Genomic DNA, 19,976 nt, shown 5'->3' with positions numbered 1-19,976 from the left:
GGATGCCTGACGTGGGGACTCGATTCAGGGGCTCCAGGATCACACCCCAGGCTGCAGGCGGCACTAAACCGCTGCGCCACCAGGGCTGCCCTGAATGCAAGTTCTTATTGTTCCATATCCCTGCTAGCATTTAGTGTTGTCAGTGTTCCGGATTTTGGTATTCTAATAGGTGCATAGTGGTATCTCATTGTTTAACTGCATTTCTCTGTAATTTCTCTCTTCACTTCTCTGTGGGGTTTGTGTACTTCTTATTTCTTGGACTCATGTCTTTTTTTTTTTTCCAATATTGGAAAATTCTTAATATTGCTACTGCTCTAATTGCTCTCTCCTTTTTTTTCAAATTGCAACTAACAAGTATGTGAAGCCTATTCACTGTATTTTTCATAGCTCTTAGTCTTTCTTTTGTATTCTCCATCTTTCTGTTTCTTCATGCTTCATTGTGGGTTTTCTTCTGACCTGTCTTCCAGTTTACTAATTCTTTCTTCAGCTGTGTCTACACCGCTATTAATATTACCTACTGATTTCTTCATTTCAATTATTTCATTTTTCAGTTGGAGGATTTTCACTTGGATTATTTGTTTATATTTTGGTTCTTTGACAAAATATTTTGTCCAACATACATTTTAAATACATTTTTTAACAAAAATTTTTATTTTATGATAATTGTAGATTCACATGCAATTGTAGGAAACAATTCAGAGACTGTTATTCCCTTTATCTAGTTTCCTAAAATGTTTCATAATGTAACATCTTAGAAAATAATAATACAGTATCACAACCAGGGTACTGATATTGATGCAGTGAAGTTAGAGAATATTTCTATCACTACAAGGATCACTCATGTTGGTGTTCTATATAGGCACACCTAATTCTCTTCCATCTCACTTTCTCCCCCAGAAACAACTAACCTCTTCTCCATTTCTATAATTTTGTTACTTCAAGAATGTCATGTAAGGGCACCCTGAGTGGCTCAGCAGTTTAGTGCCGCCTTCAGCCCGGGGTGTGATCCCAGAGACCTGGGATCGAGTCCTTCATCGGACTCCCTGCATGGGGCCTGCTTCTCCCTCTCCCTGTGTCTCTGCCTCTCTCTGTCTCTCATGAATAAATAAATAAAATCTTTAAAAAAGTCATGTAAATAGAATTGTACAGTATATACCTCTTGAGACTTTTTTTTCACTCAGCATAATTTTTGTAGTTTTATCCAGGTTATTGTATCAATAGCTTATTCCTTTTTATTGCTGGGTAGTATTCCATGAAATGGATTAGCACTGTTTAACTACCTGTTGGAGGGCATCTGGGTTGTTTTAAGTTGAGAGGCTACAAGTAAAGCTGTCATAAACATTCATACACAAGCTTTGTATGAAGAAAAGCAGCCTCTGTTGACACCTTGTTAGTGCTAGGACTTCCAGCTTCTCACATTGTCTCTACTGATGCTGTGGTAGGGGTGGACTTGTAACTCCTGGGCAATGATGAAAATTCTGACTTTCTACCAGGTCTTCTCTGATGCCACACTGGTGGGGAGAGAGTGTAACCTTTTTACTGCTGGGTGGACAGGAAGTCCAAATTCCCACATAGTCTCTGACACTGTGGCAGTAGTGGTGGGGTGCTTGTTACCACTTGGTGGGAGAAAATCCTAAGTTTCCTACTTGGCTTTCTTTGACACCCCTTCACAAGTGCTGTTTAGGAAATTTCTTATAGGCTGGCAAGGATGGAAGTCTAGGCTCTCCACTTATCCTTTGCTGGCATGGTGGGGGGTGAGGATTTGGGTTTTGGCTGCAATATGGTAGGTTTGTCAAAGGGTTTTCCTGTGCCTCCCTCTTTCCTGGTCCTTTGGCTAGAGAAAGAAGGTGTTTTATTGGGTCTTTTTTTTTTTTTTTTTTTTTAATGTACCAAATAGCATTTCTGGATTGCAGTTTAATTCAGCTCCAATACAAAGTTTTTAAGGCAAAAAGAAAACCCAGGGAACTCCCACTAATTTGTTCCTTAGGTCCTGAGATCTTGTGCTAGTTTGCCTGATTCTCTTTTCCTAGGTATTTGTCGTGTAAACTTTGTTGTGAGATTATTTGTTTTTGTTTTCTTTTTTTGCATTAACAAGTACTTTAATATTTAATTTTGACCTCAACAACATACAGTGGCCTGTTTTTTCTAAGTGTCTTAGAACAGGATTCACTTCAAATCTGAATAAGCTAATTTCGTAAGATAAATGGTAACATTCAAGTACCCACATAAACACAGAATTTATCTTTTTTCCCCCCTAGTTTTATTAGAAAATAACTAGAATACAAGTTTAAGGTATATGGCATGATGGTTTGATTTCCATATATTATGAAAGGATTATCACATAGGCTCAGCTAACACCCATCATCTCATATAGAAACATCTTAAAAAAGAAAAAGGAAAAAAAATTCTCTTAGGATGAGAACTCAGGATTTTCTTTTAATTTTTCTATATATGTCATATAGCAGTGTTAGCTACAGTCATTGTGTTGTAGATTACACCCCTAGAATTTATCTAATAACTGCAAGTTTGTACCTTTTAGTCACCTCCCTCCAATTCCTCATGCTCCCACCCTCTGCTCCTCGTAACCACAGGCCTGATCTTTTTCTATGAATTTGATATTTTTGTTTATATTTGCTTTTGTTTTGAGATTCCACATATAAGTGAGATCATACAGTATTTCTCTTTTTCTGTCTTATTTCACTTAGCCTAATGCTTTCAAGTTTCACCCATTTTGTTGCAAATAGTATGATTCTTTCATTTTTTAATGGCTGAATATTATTCCATTATCCTTCATCCACTGATGGACACTTAGGTTGTTTCCATATCTTGGCCATGGTAAATAAGGATGCTATGAACATGGATGGAGGTGCAGATATCTTTCTGAGTTAGAATATTCATTTGCTTCAGATGTATTACCAAAGGTGAAACTGCTGAATCATCTGGTAGTTCCATTTTTTATTTTCTGAGGATTCTCAATACTGTTTCCAACAGTAGTTGAATTTATAATTCTACCTACAGTGCACAAGGGTTCCCTTGTCTCCATATCCATGCAACATGCTAGCTCTTATCTTTTTGATGATGGCCATTCTAACAGGTGTGAGGTGATCTCATTGTGGTTTTCTTTTTGTAAAAAGTTTTTATTTATTTATTTGAGAGAGACAGTGTGTGTGCATGCACGAGCAGAGGGAAGGACAGAGGGAGAGGGAGAGAGAGAAATTCAACCAGACTCTGCACTGAGCATGGAGCTGATGCAGGTCTTGATCTCACAATCCTGAGATTATCACCTGAGCCAAAACAAAGTCAGATGCTTAACTGACAGAACCACTCAGGCAGCCCAATCTGATTGTGGTTTTAATTTTCATTTCCCTAATACCTAGTGATGTTGAGCATTTTTTTCATGTACTTGTTGGCCTTTGTCTATCTTTGAAATGTCTATTCAGGTCCTTTGCCCATTAAAAAAAAATTTTGTTGTTATCCAGTTGTAGGAATTCTTTATCAGATAATGGTCTGCAAATATATTTTCCCATCCTGTAGGGTATTTTTCACTTTGTAGATTCCCCCCCCCCGCCCCAGCAGAAACTTTTTAGTTTGATGTTGTCTCATTTGCTTATTTTCTATTTTGTTGCTTGTATTTTAAATGTCACAACAAAAAAATCATTACCAACACCCATGTCAAGGAGCTTTATTCCTATGTTTTGTTTCAGGTTTCACACTTAAGTCTTTAACCCATTTTGAGTTAATTTTCATGAGTGGTGTAAGACATGGATCCAGGTTCATTCCTTTACATGTGAATAGTCAATTAACCCAGTAAGATTTAATGAAGAGACTCTTTCCTCCACTGGGTATTCTTGGCTCCTGTGTGAAATATTTGTTGATTCTATGCTTCAATTTATTTCTGGGCTCTCAGGTTTGTTCCATTGGTCTACTGGTCTATTTTATGCCAGTATCATCCTGTTTTGATGACTACAGTTTGAAATAAGGAAGTGTGATCTCTCTTGCTTTGTTCTTCATTCTCAGGAATTTTTTGGCTACTCAGGGTCTTTTGTGGTTCCATATAATTTTTAGGAGTGTTTTTTCTATTTTTCTTTTCAATATCATTGGAATCTTGATAGGAATTACACTGAATCTAGATGGCTTTCCGTAGTATTTACATTTTAACGCTATTAATTCTAACCCATGAACACAGGATAACTTTCCATTTATTTACATCTTCCTTGATTTCTTTCATTAATGTCTTGTAGTTTTCAGAGTAGAGATCTTACATCTTCTTGGTTAAATTTATTCCTATTTTATTGTTTTTGATACTCTTGTACGTAGGATCAGTGTAGTTCTTAATTTGTTAGAGAATAGAATACTGATATTTTTACGTTAATTTTGTATCCTGCAACTTTATTGAATTCAGTTTCTTTCATTGAATCTTTAGGATTTTTTATATATAAAATCACATCATCTCCAAGTAGAGGCAATTTTACTTTTTCCTTTCCAATTTTGATTCCTTTTATTTTTCTTGCCTAACTGTTCTAGCTAGGACCTCCAGTACTAATTTAAAAAGAAGTGGTGAAGAGTGGGCATCCTTCTTTCAATCCTGATGTTACCAGAAAAGCTTTCTACCATTTACCACTAAGTATGATATTAGTTGTAGGATTGCCATTTATTATGCTGAGATAAATGCCTTCAATGCTGAACTTGCTAAGAGTTTTATCATAAATAGATGTTGAATTTTGTCCAATGCTTTATCTGTGTCTATTTAAATGATCATGATTATTCCATTCTATTAGTCTATCACATTGACTGATTTGCATATGCTGAGCTATAGTTATATCCCTAGGATAAATGCCACTTGATTATGGTGAATGGCTCCTTTAATGTGCTACTGAATTTGGTTTGGTAGTATTTTACTGAGAATTTTTATATCTATACTCATCAGGAATATGGGCAGGTAGTTTACTTTTCTAGTAGTGTCTTTTTTCTGGTTTTGGTATCAGGATAATGCTGGCCTCATAAAATAAGTTTGAGAATGTTCTCTCCTTTTGATTTTTTGGAAAAGTTTGAGAAGAATTGATGCTAATTCCTCTTTAAATGTTTCATAAAGGAGTGCTTGGAGGACTCAGTCAGTTAAGTGTCCAACTCTTTGTTTTGGCTCAGGTCATGAACTTGCAGTCTGGCTCCACGCTCAGTATGGAGTCTACTTAAGATTCTCTCTTTCCCTCTCCCTTTGCCCTGCCCCCTAACTTGTACTTATGCTCATGTGCTCTCTTTCTAAAATAAATAAATCTTTAAAAATAAATGTTTCTTAAACATCACCAGTAAAGATAGTTGGTCCTGGAGTTTTCTTCATTGAGAGGTTTTGATTACTGATACAGTCTCCTTACTAGTAATTAGTGTATCCAGACTTTCTGGGTTTTTTTCTGATTCAGTCTTCATAAATTGTATGTTTATAAGAATTTTTCCATTTTCTAGGTTGACATATAGTTGTTTACAGTTGCCTCTTTTGAACCTTGAATTTTTGTGGTATCAGTTGTAATGCTTCCTTTTTCATTTATAATTTTATTGATTTGGGTCCTTTCTCTTTTTCCCTTGGTTATTCTAGCTTAAATTTGTCAATTTTGGGGGTGCTTGGGTGGCTCAGTCAGTTAAGCGTCTGACTCTTGATTTTGGCTCAGGTCATGACTTCAGGGTTATAATATCAAGTTTCAAGTCAGGCTCTGCACTAGGCACAGAGCCTGCTTAAGATTTTCTCTCTCCCTCTCCCTCTCCCACCCCCTATCCTCATGCTCTCAATCTCTCCCTCAAAAAAAAAAATAAAAATGGTTTGTCAATTTTGTTTAAGTTTCAAAGAACCAACTCTTAGTTTGGATAGTCTGTTTTTACTCTTTTTCCGTTCTCTATTTCATTTATTTCTGCTATAATCTTTATTACTTCTTTTCTTCTAATATGGGCTCAGTTGGCTCCTGAGTTTATAGTACCTTAAATCAGAATTAGGGCATATGGGGTCTTCTTTCTTTCTTTCTTTCTTTCTTTCTTTCTTTCTTTCTTTCTTTCTTTCTTTCTTTCTTTCTTTCTTTCTTTTTTTTTTTTTAAAGATTTATTCATTCATGAGAGACAGAGAGAGAGAGAGAGGCAGAGACACAGGTAGAGTGTGTCTCAGCCCATCCCGCACTGGGCCGGAGGCAGCGCTAAACCGCTAAACCACCCAGGCTGCCCTGTCTTATTTCTTAATGCAGGCATTTACCGCTAAGAACTTTCCTCTTAGAACTATTTTCACTGCATCCCATAGGTTCTGGTATATGTTGTATTTCAATTTTTATTTGTTTCAAGAAACTTTTTAATATCTTCTTTGATATTAATTTTCGTAGGTTTGTGAATTTTCCAGGTCTCAAGTTGATTTCTAATTTCATGCCACTGGGGTCATGCCACTTGGTAGGATTTCAATCTTCTTGAATTTGCTAAGTCTCACTCCTTCCTAGCAGTGAGACTAGGAATTTGCTAGTCTCCTAGCAGATGATCTACCCTAGAAAGTGTTTCATATACATTTGAGAAGTATGTGTATTCTGCTATTATTCAATACAATGTTCTGTACATGTCTGTTAAATCCATTTGGTCTAGAATGTTCAAATCTGCTGTTTTCTTATTGATTCTCGATCTGATCTAGCTAGTGTTGAGATCCAGCTAGTTATTCTTGTATTACTATTTATTTTTCCTTTATAGCTCTGTTAGTTTTGGTGCTCCAATGCTGGCACATAAATATTTACAACTGTTAAATCTTTTTGGTGGATTGGCCCACCTTATCAATGACCTTCTCTGTCTCCTTTTACTATTTTTATTTTAAAGACTATTTTATCTGCTCTAAGTATAGCTACCTCTGCTTCTTTTGGATTACCACTTGCTTGAAATATCTTTTTCCTACCCCTTCACTCTTAGTATATGTATCTTTAAGGTGAAAGTGAATCTCTTATGAGCAGCAATTTGTTGGATTTTGTCTTTTTTAAACATTCAACCACTCTGTTTTTCAATTGAAGAATTTATTTATATTTAAAGTAATTATTAACAGGTAATTACTATTGTCATTTATTAACATTTTATTGTTGTTTTGCAGACATTTTATGTTTGTTTTGTTCCTTGTTTTTTCTTCTGCTATCTTTTGTTTTCTTTTGGTATCTGCATGCTTTGACTTCTTAATTATGTTCTTTCATGCAATTGTTACAGTATTTTCCCTTATGATTACCATGACACACATCTTCAACTTATAACCCCTATTTAAAATTGATTAATTTCAATAGAAATAATAAAACTTATCATTTTTATTTCTCCTCCTCCTTAGATTTTATTATTTTTGTTACAATTAAAGTTTTTTTATATTATATAACTAGTAACATTACCATATAGTTGTGGTTATTTTTACTTTTTTTTTAACTTTTAACTTGGAGTTCTAAGTGAATTATGCACCTCTATTACTATATTGCAGAGTATAACTATGACTATATGTTTATCATTATCAGTGAGAGTTCTGCTATATTTTTATGATTTAGCTTTTCTATACTTCCATTCAAAGAACTCTTATTTAGCATTTCTTAGGAGGCAGGTCTAGTAGCAAAGAACTCCTTCAGCTTTTGTTTAGAAAAGACTTTATGCCTTCTTTGTTTCTAATGAACAGCTCTGCCAGGTATAGAACTTTTGTTTGACAGTTATTGTCTTTCAATATTTGCAATATGTCATTCCATTCTCTTCAGGCCTGAAGTTTCTGCTGAGAAATCTTATAGGAGGCTATAACTTCTATGTAACTCCTCTCTACTTTTGTTGCTCTTAAAATTCTTTGTCCTTGACTTTTGACAACTTAATCACATGTTTTGCTGTAGTGCTATCTGTGTTCAACCTATATGAGCTCTTTTGGATTTCACGGAGGAGCATGTCCTTTTCTTTGACCAGGTTTGAGAAGTTTTCAGCCACTGTTGCCTTAAATACACTTTTTGTTCTGGAATTCTTATAATATTAACATTGTTTCTTTTCATTGTGTTCCATTTTGCCATAGGCTTTCTTCATTCCTCTCACTTTGTCCTTCTCTGATTGGGTAATTTCTAACGTCTTATCCTCTAGGTCACAGATTCTTCCTACTGTATGGATGAGTCTACTTTTGAAACTCTCTACGGAATTATTCAGTTCAATTACTGTACAGTAGACCCTTGAACTCCATGAGGTTAAAGAGCATTAACATCCCACAGAGTTGAAAATCCGTGTATAACTTTTGATTCTCCCAAAACTTAACTACTAGTAGCCTACTGTTGACTGAAGCCTTACTCAAAAACAGTTGATTAAAGTATATTTTATATTTAAGTGTATTTTATCCTCTATTTTTACAATAAAGTAAGCTAGAGAAAAAATATTAAGAAAATCATAAGGAAAACACATTTACAGTACTGTTCTGTATTTATAAAAAAAATCTGTGTATAAGTGAATTTGTACAGTTCAAACCAATGCTGTTCAAAGGTCAACTATACTTTACAACTGTAGGATTTTTTTTTTTTGATGGCTGCTTTTTCCTTGTCAAAATTCTCATTTTTCTCATATACTGTTTTCCAAGTTTTACTTGTGTTTTCTTGTAGTAGACTAAATTTCCTTAAGAGGATTACTCTGAATTATTTGTTGATCCTAGATTTCCATTTCTTTAAAGTCAGTTATTAGAACTTTATTAGTTTCCTTTGGTGGTATATTTATCTGATTTTTCATGATCCTTGATTTCTTATGTTGGTATCTGAGCACTGAAGTAACTGGGCTCCTCTACCAAACTTCACAGGTTTTCTTTGATAGAGACAGTTCTTTACCAGTTAGCTCAATTTGGGTTTCTGGATCTGTCTACTGGTAACATCCACAGGTAGCAAGGACTGCCATTATGGTCTATTTTGGGGTGAGACAACTGTTTAAGCTCTAAAGATGGGGATGGGGAGTGTGCCTCTGTTTGAGAATAGTTGGATAGGAATGTTGGCTTGGTTCTTTACTTGAGGGCAGCTATAGAACTAGTTCCATGACTGCCTGAATTCTCTAGTCATGCTTACCAGATGTTTAGTACTGGGTCCTATATTCAGTAGTATATGGGGCTATGAACTAACTTCTTTGCTCTGGCAGGGAAGCAGGATACCCAAGGCCTGTATAGCTCATTGTTTGGGGACCCAAATAAGGTCAGAGTGTGCACTGAACTGCACATGGTCAGGTGATGTCACTGGTTTTGTTCTGCAGATAAAGGATGATATAGGTGTGCTTTCTGTTCAAGTCCCACTATAAATAAGTAGGGCTGTTGAATGGGCTATGCAGCAGACGAGCAAATCCACCAGTTGGGATTATTACTTGGGCACTACAGGTATGAACTTAGTCTGCCAATATCGATGTGCTGATTACTGCAAGCCCCTTCTCCCTTCTCCTTATCAGTCAGATCCTCAGTGGTTGAGCCCCACAGACTTCCCTGCAATACCTGTGGGGCAAGATTAGAGTATGGACTTTCATAAAGTAATCCCCAATGCTGGTTGGGGGCTGGCTGTACCCCCTAGGTTCTTTGCCCACTGGAGGAACCAGAGGCTCAGGGGTGACCACTTCCCGTGCTGCTGAACTGGCCTGAAGGAGAAGCAATGTGGTCAACATGTAGCTGTTTTTCTTGCCCTTCTGATGTAGTCTGTTTGGCCTCTGAGGTACAGGTAGGTGCTTCAGCTTTATCCCCATTTTCTAGGATTCTTTTAGTGGTGTATTGTTTTTGAACAGCTGTTAGTTGTTTTTGTGAGCAAAGTCAGGAACAACCTATGTTGTCATCTTGGTGAAATCACTCCCTGCCCTGTAATTCTTAACTTTCTTGATAGGTGTCTGATGTTCTTAAACCAACTAAAAACAAATACACACACGTGTCCACACACCTACACCCACCCCTTTCATGTTTTTCACTTTTCTCAGAAGGAGAGTTGGTTCTAATTATCTAGTCTGCTGTTACTGGAATTGGGTTTCTATCACTGTCTTTTTCTTTTGCACATGGTATCCCGACTAGAATACAAAATATTTCTGTGTGGACAGTATATCCTATGCATCCAGAACCTAACAAGCTGCCTGTCATACAATAAATTAATTGCTGGACTGAAAAAAATAACAATGTGTAAGTCTTGGCAACTAATAAGAATATGTGGCCTGACAATGGAGAAGAATAAGATTAAATATGACTAAGATTTCTAAAGCTTGATAATGGCCCTGGCATTTCTACATATTAAAAAAGAAGTCAAGAGAAGAAAGAAAGAAGACTACAATTAATGGGAAGTTAATTTTAGTTTTTGCATATACTAAATTTGATGTAAGTTACTTAAGTGAAAGTAGAGGGAATGGACACCTGATTCAAGATATTAGTTGTGAGAGCAATTCATAAGAGAAAGAGGAAATATTAAGAGACAGGAGCTGAGTATAAAAATGTTAGAGAATATCTACCCATATGCAGGAGATAAGTAAGAAGAAGAACCTTTCAGTAAGTACATGACTGTGCATAGTAGGAAAAAGGAACTCAGAATGCAACTTAATGGAATATAAGGAGGAAGAGTTTGGAGTGAAAATAATTACCTACATGGTCAAATGTGGCTGAAAGGTCAATCAGGCTGTGGAATGAAAGAAGTCTTATAATATATCTACCTTCTGAGTAGTAAAAGAAGGCAGGAACATGGAGGGCTGGAGAGTGTTTAAGCAAGAAGAAAGATTCAGAAAAGAATGGAGATGATTTTAAGCTGTCATTAGGAGAATTAAAAACTTTATAAAGAGATGAAGTCTCAAAAGGGGCAGGCAGTCAATATTTGAATGAACATAAATTTGCAAAATTATGTGACTTTTTTCAACAAGGTTAGTAGCTTGTGGTGAACTCAAGAGAGGGAGCTAGTTTTCAGAAAAGCATGAGAAATTCACTTATAGACAATTTTGAAGATTGGTAAACATATGGAGAAGAGCATGGAGTCTGCAATTGATTTGGGAGTTACTGAAACAGAAATGATAGTTTAAACCAATGGTATATGTGGTATTTATATGTCATAATTTCTATCAGTAAAAAAAAAAAAAGGTTATTTTCTCTCTTACAGAGAAATAACAACTACTCAAAATAGTTTCTATCTCAGTTAATAAGTGTGGATTCATTTTTGAGAACTTTAAAATTGTCCTATTTTAACTTGAAGAATAATCCTATTACAACCAAATGGTTATCAGAATCCTAAAATTATAATTAGCAAAAGGGTATTCATAAAACTTGCCAGAATTGCAAATGTATGCTTGATTACAGCAGTTACTGAACCAATATTATGAACAAATTCTCCTATCCCTGCCTGTCTGAACAATTAATTATTTGGAAGAAAACGAAAACAAAGAAAACAGGCAGGGCTACTATTTATACCAGCATCACAATGGTCACAATTGTTTATGATCGATTTCTGTGCTCATTAGTTAAGTGTTTAGACTGTACTGGTTGTGAAACATTTCAAATACAACTCTTGCTCATATGATAGTATTATATTTACTGAATTACTTATATGTAACCTTTTAGTACTTCTCAAATTCTGAATTACAATCGACACAGACCAGAGTTAGTTACATTAACTCTTCAGGACAAAAAGGATCATTAGAGCCCTCAGTTTAATAATGATTAATCTAAGATACAGTTGCTGCATACTTCTTTGTTACTACTGATATTATGCTCAATTTCAAAGCTTTTTCTACCAGTAACAATGTTCCTGAATAAATTCACCTGGGCTAAAAGTCACTTCACTTCACTTTAATTTTATTAAAATAAAATTCTCATACCATTTGGTGATGCCATAACATTCTTTAATAATATCCTGAAGGACGGCTCGATAGAAGAGTGATTGAGTAGACAGCTGAAAAAAATGTATATATATATGAGCACAAAAAATAAAAATAAAAAACACAAATTGAATCAATACTAGAGAGTCAGGCCCATCAGTGAATGTTAGAAACCTGACTTTGTTACAAAACATAGAGGGCACTTTAAAAATTTTTTCCATACTAAGTTCAATTGTTACCCTGAGGCCAATACTCAGAAAGTAATTCTGCATCAAAATAGAAGAAACTATAAAAGAAATGGTAATGAATGAGGACAAAAATGCAAAATCAAAGAAAAATGAGCTAATGTCCCAAAAAGAGTGCTGTTCAGTTAAAAATGTAGAAATAAACTTTCATGACCAGCCAAATCAGCTTTGGAGCCTATAAGAGAGCAGTCAGGTGTAATACATGCGAAAGAGAAGAGAACATGGATTTGTTTCTGACAGTGAACAGAAATAATATCACTTAAGATTCAAACCTGGAAAGAGAAGGTTCTATTCTAACCAGGACATTCTAAAAATATGTCTTTAGTCTGAAGGATCATGGCGTTGGCTACTGTAGAGTTGAAAAGGGCATGTTTTTTGTCCTTTGGAAAGAACATAGGATCAGGTGTCCATGATGGTTTTCCAAAGGAAAGAAGGTATGGCTGGAGAGAGGCTCCAGTGAAAAAATGATAATTTCAAAGAAGTAGAAGGTAAAAAAAGGTACTATACATAAAAGAAAACACTTCACTAAAAAAATGGAAGTGGTACTCAAACTAAGAAACTATAAAAATCACCCAGACTCTACCCATATCCTCAAAGACCTCTTAATATTGAGAGTATAAATAAATCCAACATGAAATACAAAATATTATCAGCAACATCCCTGCTCCAAAGTTATTATGAAAAAAAAGAAGAAGAAGAAGAAGAAGAAGAAGAAGAAGAAGAAGAAGAAGAAGAAGAAGAAGAAGAAGAAAAAAATGAGCCAGAGTGGAGGGAGGCCAACAACACTGAGTAGTTCTGAGAAGTCTAATAAGGTGAAAACTCAAAACCGCAATGACTGGTAAAGTTTTAAAGACAGAGTTCAGTAGACTGGATATATTGAGCTATCCTTTTGTAACTTCTATTCTCCTTCAGAGCACAGAATTGTTATTTTCATCTGTTTTTAACTGAAATATATTTGGATTCAGATGGAGTTTAGCACAAAACAAAATCTTGCCTGTGTGCTCAGACAGAAAACTTAACTACTGCTCCTCTCCTCATCTGACCTCAAGTTCCTACACTATGGGGGTCCCTGATGCTGAAACTACACAAAAACACATGTTGGGACTTGAGGGCCAACCATTATTTCTTGGGTCTTCACCTAATGGCATTGTCTTAAGTCACTGGACAACATCTGACTTGCAGGATCTTGACAGAACACTTGGAAAGAACACATGTGATATCCTTTCTAGATGGAAGAAATACCAAGAAGGGTGATTCTAGTTGGAAATGATCTTAGGAATACCAAAGACCCCAATCTGGCTCCTAAAATAATGCACTAGAAACAGACATACGTACATACTTGAGTACTCACAGTAAATTTATAACCTTCAAAAGAAACACTTTTATATAAAATCTCTTTCTAAATACAACTCCTTGACTTAAGACAAACTCTGATTTCTAAATTTTCTTTCTAGAAGACTGCTCAAAAACATTTCATTCCAAATTTCCCATATCTGGATATATTTTTCATTTAGCATTTTCTCATCTTGAGTAATTCTTTTTTGCAGTATCAAAAATCTCTATCATCTGTCCCTCACTTCTCCCCAAATCCCTTCCGTTCTCTCACAAAAATTCTGAAATCTCCTTTCACATATTAACACTTATTGTCCTACTGAAATTCAAGGCATTCTGGGAAATATATTATTATATGAAGTAAAATATTAGTATTATTTTTATAAATGGCTAACAAAGTTTTTAACTTTTTATTTGGTTAGCTATAAAATAAGTAGGAAGTTTAATTTTATATGAAATCCTAAAAATAGTTGAGCCAGTATTTGCACTGAAGAAGCCTAGCTCTGATGTCTCTGTACCAAGCCATGATGCTATTTTGCCTCTAGGATACGTGGGCAGGGATGAGGTATCATTAGTTTTTATTATGTACTTCCATTTAGGGAAAAAAAAAAACTCTTAAAACTATGTGGTGCCTGGGTGGCTCAGTCAGATAAAGGGCTGACTCTTAACTTTAGCTCAAGTCATGATCTCAGAGTCCTGAGATTGAACCCCGTTGTCAGTTCGGGCTCCATGCTCAGTGGGGAATCTGCTTAAGGATTCTTTCTCTCCCTCTCTCCTTCCCTCCACTCTCTTTTTTTTTCTCTCTTTCTAAAAACAAAAACCAAAAAACTCTTAAAAATAAGAGTTTTTGCCTTTGAGAAAAATTATATAAATGGTATCAGGATAATTTAGAAATAAATGTATATTTATATTATTATTAAAAACTGTTGAAGATGACAAAAAAACCCCAAGAAATGCATTTAAACAAGAGATCATACAGAAATGCATACAGAAATAACAGGATAGAATAAATCATCATTCCCAAGTTATCTTGAGTAAATGAGAACTTTACAGCTGTTTCCTAAGAGAAATGGAAAAGAGTTATGAAGTGCCTTCAAATGTGCATTCCTAGAATAACTAGAACTATCCATCCTAGTAAATACAGACTGGGGGGGCAAGTGGGAAGGGAATCAACATCTCCCCGGTACTATGTGTCTGACTATTCCAAGAATAAACTGGATGTGGCTCAGAGTTACTTTCTTTCTTATACAAGTGATAAATCAGCTTAACATTTTAATGCATTTTAAATGGGAGGGAGCAAAAAGAGCACACCCTTAAAGAATATTACCTCAGGCATGCATTTTATAGGTCCAGCAGAGAGGGCACTAAGCTGGACATCAGTACTCTGCAATTAAGGGAGCTAGAATGTACTATTAAACTTCTGCTGTGTATCACGTTCTCATGTAAGTTTGGGATAATACCCAACTTATAAGATTGACTATAAACATTAGTAAGCACTTGGGAAATTGAAAAACACCACAAAAATGCAAAGGAACATTATTATGATAAAGGCTCTTTCCTCTTCCATATCTCTAGGAAACCAGTAGGTTGATATGCAATATAGCTGTTAACTGCAAACTAGGAGTTTGAGAGTAAATATGCTCTAATATCTTTAAAAGATCAGTTTTTATCAACTTTTAGATAGGTACAATGAGTACATTTTTAAAAAAAAGTTCTAAGCATTATGCCTGGCCCAGAGTAAAAACTCAGTAAACGATATTTGTTATTATCATTTTCAAATTATTATTATTTTTAAAAATTCAAATTGACATACTAATATTCCTTGAAAAAAAGCAAAAAAGAGATTTCTAAAATTTCGATCTAATGAGAAAAATCTTATGAAAAGCTTGAAAAGAATTCAAATTTTTTTTTTTACAAATTCCTAATATGTGTCATGAATCATAAGGTAGAGAATAAGACAATTATATGGATATTTGGGGGGTATATTTAACTTGTTTATATGTTCAACCCCATATGGCTATTTCAACTAATGACTAATCAAGTAAATAAGGAAAAAAGTTAAGTACAACAACAATAACAAAATATATGTTTTGGACTATAGGTAAAAAAATAAATAAACTGAATGTTATACCTCGTTTATCTTTGCTTGAACTAAGCCCATCATAAGAACCTAACAGCAATAGCAGTTTTTAGAAATATTTACAGACTGTTTCGTATATTATAAAGAAATGAGACATTAGTACAAGAATACAATGTAGAAGTTTGCTTAAAGATTCAATTTACTCTTTCTGAAAGTTCACTTCACTTTTAAAGTAAACTTATAGAAAATGTATTAATTTGAATATGAAGAGGTGAAAGAAGAGATGTTATTTATTAAAAGCCATCAGATTTTAAGTTCATCAGCAGGTCAAGTATGAAGAATACTTAAACTATCCTGTCCATCTGCTACATTAGAGTAAACATTCCTACTTACCCCTTGGCCAACTGCAACCCGTTCCAAAGCCTTTGGAGAAAAAAATAAGAGACTACTCATGTATTTAGTCTTACCTTATAAGACTTATAAACACACTGTATAAGAGCTTATAAAAGAGACATGTAAAGTATTAATTAAGTGATAACATCTAAGTTTAAACATTTAAAAGTATTACTATCATTAAGGAATGTTAACTGGTTTACTTGTTAGATATAGCTGAAATCATATACTCCTAAAACTAAAGATAATTTACAGATTATCCTATGTAAGTACAATTTTTGCAGCTGCACAAGCTCAATGACAAGGTAAAGTAACTTGCCGCAAGTTGTATAGCTAGTTAGCAAGTGGGCAGGAAGTAGAAACTTGTTCTTTGAACCCTAATTAGCTTTTCCTGCCCTCACACCATGAAGATTTAGTGGAAAAATGAGTTCACTGTATAGAAAGTTGCTTCACAGAAATTGTTTGAAGAAAAAAATTGCAATTTTTCCATTGACTTGAGGCATACTTTCACTGATCATCTAGAACCACAGATGTATGAATATAAGAGAAAGTTATTACATAATTTTCATATTAAATTAAACAGCAACAAGCCCAGAATAAGTTTATTATTGAAGAAAACATTGATTTTCATTTATGGTACTGTTTGTGCTCATTTCAGATTAGATTTTTGTGTTATGGCTTTTGCTAAAAGGCTGAATTGAACAAAGAAACAAGAATTTTTAACAAATTGGTGTTAATAAAAGTATCTGCTTTTAGATAAGTATAACTCGTTAAAAGTAGTCAACACGAGACTACTTTTAGTATGTGTTACTGATAAGGGATTTGAGAAATACAAATGATAAATTATGATGACATAATAAAAGATAACCAGGTAGGTGATAAAAAGTTTCTTATAAACATCAGTATTTTTCTTGGCCAATAAATAAAGATAATGAAGAAAATAAACCAAGTGTTCCTTTCATACTAATCTGAAATATTTTGCAGTTTTATCAGAGTTAAAGTATGTTGACAAGATTGTGCTAATCTAATTAAAATCTTATCTCTGGTTAGTACCATTAACAATTTATCTCAAAAGTGTCACCAGAAAGGTCTCTTTTTCTCTTTTTAACCCCTGAGGCCTTATTGGTGGAAAAGGTCAGTTATGGAGCAAAAGACAATAAAAATATGTACCAAAAAAATGTTCCTCGGCATCCAATAAAAAAGCCAAAGTAGCCAGGGACTGGGATGGAGCCAAGGAGAGGGGTATTCCATAGGAAGGTGACGTTGGTCAGGAAAAGTTGTTAAGTGCAGTGTGTGGTCTATACATTCTATATTCTGAAATTTATTTTTCAAAAATGCTTTTTTGCTTCTTTGAATGTTTATTTTTATAGCAAATATTTTTGTTTTGTGAATGCAGTATATCCTTTTATCTAAGATATTAATAGTTATTTTACTTTAGTTTATTTTGTACAGTCTCCATTTTCTCCAAGTTTCTTTCCTTCTGTTTATCTGACCTTTGTTCTTTCACATGAGACCTTCTTTAAGAGACATCTAGTGATTCTTGGCTGTTTGCTGTTAATTAAAATGAGAATATCATAAAACTGATTAGAAATAATGTGCTTATGAGTGAGGACTGTTAATTGTGGGCTTCATTATAAAGGTCCTGCTTTATTTTATTTTATTTTATTTTATTTTATTTTATTTTATTTTATTTTATTTTTTTATTTTTTTGGTCCTGCTTTATTTTAGAATCTCTGATGCCAAATCATCATTAGGTCTTTTTTCTCAGGCTAGTCAGATTCTTTAATTTCTAGTCTGGATGGTATAACCCTGGCTGCCAGCATTCTTAGGACCAAGTCATTCCAAGAATTACCTGTCCATTCGAACATGACCCTGAACATATATCACTAACGGATATAATGAAAGAACAAGACAATTTCCAAGAAAAGCAATTTAAGAAGATTTACAAAAATTATTTGAGCATAAACTGATTTCTAAAATAATTCTAGGATACATGACCTAGAACACTGGTATACTATTTTTTATATTGCTGCGTAACTGGCATAGAAATAACGGCCATAGGATAATTAATTTATCTTGGGCTTGAACATTAAACACATTATTTAATCAATATATTTATAAATTTCTAACAAAAAAATAACTTACACTTTTTAACTTGCATCTATCCTTTGTAAACTAACATAGCACCATGAACAGAGAATATCACAGGCTAAAGTTATCTAGGTTTAAGGACACTAGCCAAATCAGGCACATTAAAGGTTTTATTTAATTAGACAGCTACTTCATATCGTAGGTGGCTTATTAATTTTTTTCCCATTTTGTAAGAAATTAAGAGACCAAATGATCTACTACAAACACACATAAACACACCACGGAACTATGAATAAAAGCAATGAACTGATTCTGTATTTAATACTTGGTAGTTGATACATTTTATATGAAAATTAAAGTAATTATATATAAAAATTATATATAAAAAGTACAACTATAAATTGTTACCACAATGTGTGTAAAGTAGTAGATAATGTTGGAAGGGCAAGTCATTTTTTTCTCAAAATTTGCAATGCACAAAAGCATTAATAATGATGCTCTGTAAAACTTGGCATTTAATTCATGATATTAGCCAACAATAATAAATTTTGCAACATCTGGATAAAGCCCTTAGTCCAGAAAGAAATATAATCATACCAAACATGCTGACATTCTGGCATTACGACCACAGCACCATCTCTCTTCCTTTAAATACTGGCACATTGGAAATCCCCACTTTTCTTGGGTACTTTCTGCAGAGAGGGAAAAAATATGGATTATTTAAGATTCTTCCTTTTTCAGTTAAAGTAAACAATCTATTGAGAAAGAAAAGCAGTCATTGAGAGTCATATAGTAGTTAAACATAGAGGTAGTAATGTTTAACACTTCATTCCAATCAGTTAATTGAAAGCATATTAATGTTATGAAAGTGGTATTTTCAACAATAGCTGTTTTGTGTTTAAGCTTTTAGGTTTGATATTAACCAATTTGCCAAAACTATCTTTCTAAGATTTAGCAAAAGCAATTTAAAATGGAAGTATTCTTCATGTTCAGTACAACTTAGGAAATAAGTAATGAGATACTGGATATTTACTGCTGACTTGACTTTCTTAAAAAAAAAAATTTGTTAAATGACATTTGGTAATTTACTGTGGAACAATATTAATTCATCCCTAATAATGATGAAGCCTCAATTTTTTTTCAGCCACTATATTCACTTTCCAGAAAAAGAACAGCTGTATAAGCTCTTCCTTCTTCATTACATGAAAAAGCTGCAATATTTTCGATTGTGATCCAATTGGGCTCAGTTGCATATATGGTTTAAGTAACAACAACAAAATCAACATTCACTGCTTAATCACACATATCTTTTGCCCAACTCACTTACAGAGTTGCATATGCAATTTGCTGATGCTAAAACCCTTACTGCAGAAGTATGAATTACACAGGTATTTTGAAAAGGAAAACACATTTATTTTTTAAATTGAAGCTTGAAAAATAAGAGCTTAAATTTTATCAAGGCTATGACAATTAAAAAAATACAAAATTTTTATTAGGTTAAAAGTAAAGATAGCATTAGAACCTTTAAAACAAAACAAAAAAAATGCTTTAAAAGAAAATATTTTTGAAGTAAATTCCACTAAGTAAATTTCTCTGTTATGAAGGATCAGATGACTTTTGATTAAAATAGTGAAAGTTTAAATTTCATGCAGATCATAAGCCTGTGAAAGTGGTTTCTCTCAGTACATAAATTAAGATTTGTAATAGACCTTACTGATAACTAATTGGAAGATAAAGACCTTCCCTTAGGAATATAAATAATAATACTACTAGTGTTTATATAGCACTGTATATTATGAGGCACTATTGTAAATGCCGTTAAGTGTATTTAAGCTTTAGTCTCTACAGCAACTCTATGAAGTAGGTACACTGCTATTCTCATGGTTTAGCTAGGGAAACTAAGCACAGGCAGGTTAAGTAAATTGCCTAAATTGCAAAATCTACCACATAGTGGGGTAGGATTTAAAGGTAGGCAATTTGTCTCCAGAGGCCATGCTCTTAACCACCAAGCTATATAAACAATTTCAATTACA

General features: G+C 34.0%; 1 protein-coding gene across 1 annotated transcript in view; it reads right to left on the bottom strand.

Annotated features, from left to right (window-relative positions):
- METTL25 (methyltransferase like 25) overlaps positions 1-19,976 on the bottom strand; it is a 108,124-nt gene that overhangs the window by 25,237 nt on the left and 62,911 nt on the right. The window contains 3 exon segments of the mRNA XM_038558562.1: positions 11,803-11,876; positions 15,853-15,882; positions 18,541-18,635. Coding sequence (XP_038414490.1) covers positions 11,803-11,876; positions 15,853-15,882; positions 18,541-18,635 — 199 coding nt within the window.

Source organism: Canis lupus, chromosome 15, assembly GCF_011100685.1.
Source record: "Canis lupus familiaris isolate Mischka breed German Shepherd chromosome 15, alternate assembly UU_Cfam_GSD_1.0, whole genome shotgun sequence".
NCBI lineage: Eukaryota > Metazoa > Chordata > Mammalia > Carnivora > Canidae > Canis > Canis lupus.
The sequence above is the reverse complement of the archived record's forward strand: the minus strand, read 5'-3'. Positions and strand labels throughout refer to the sequence as shown.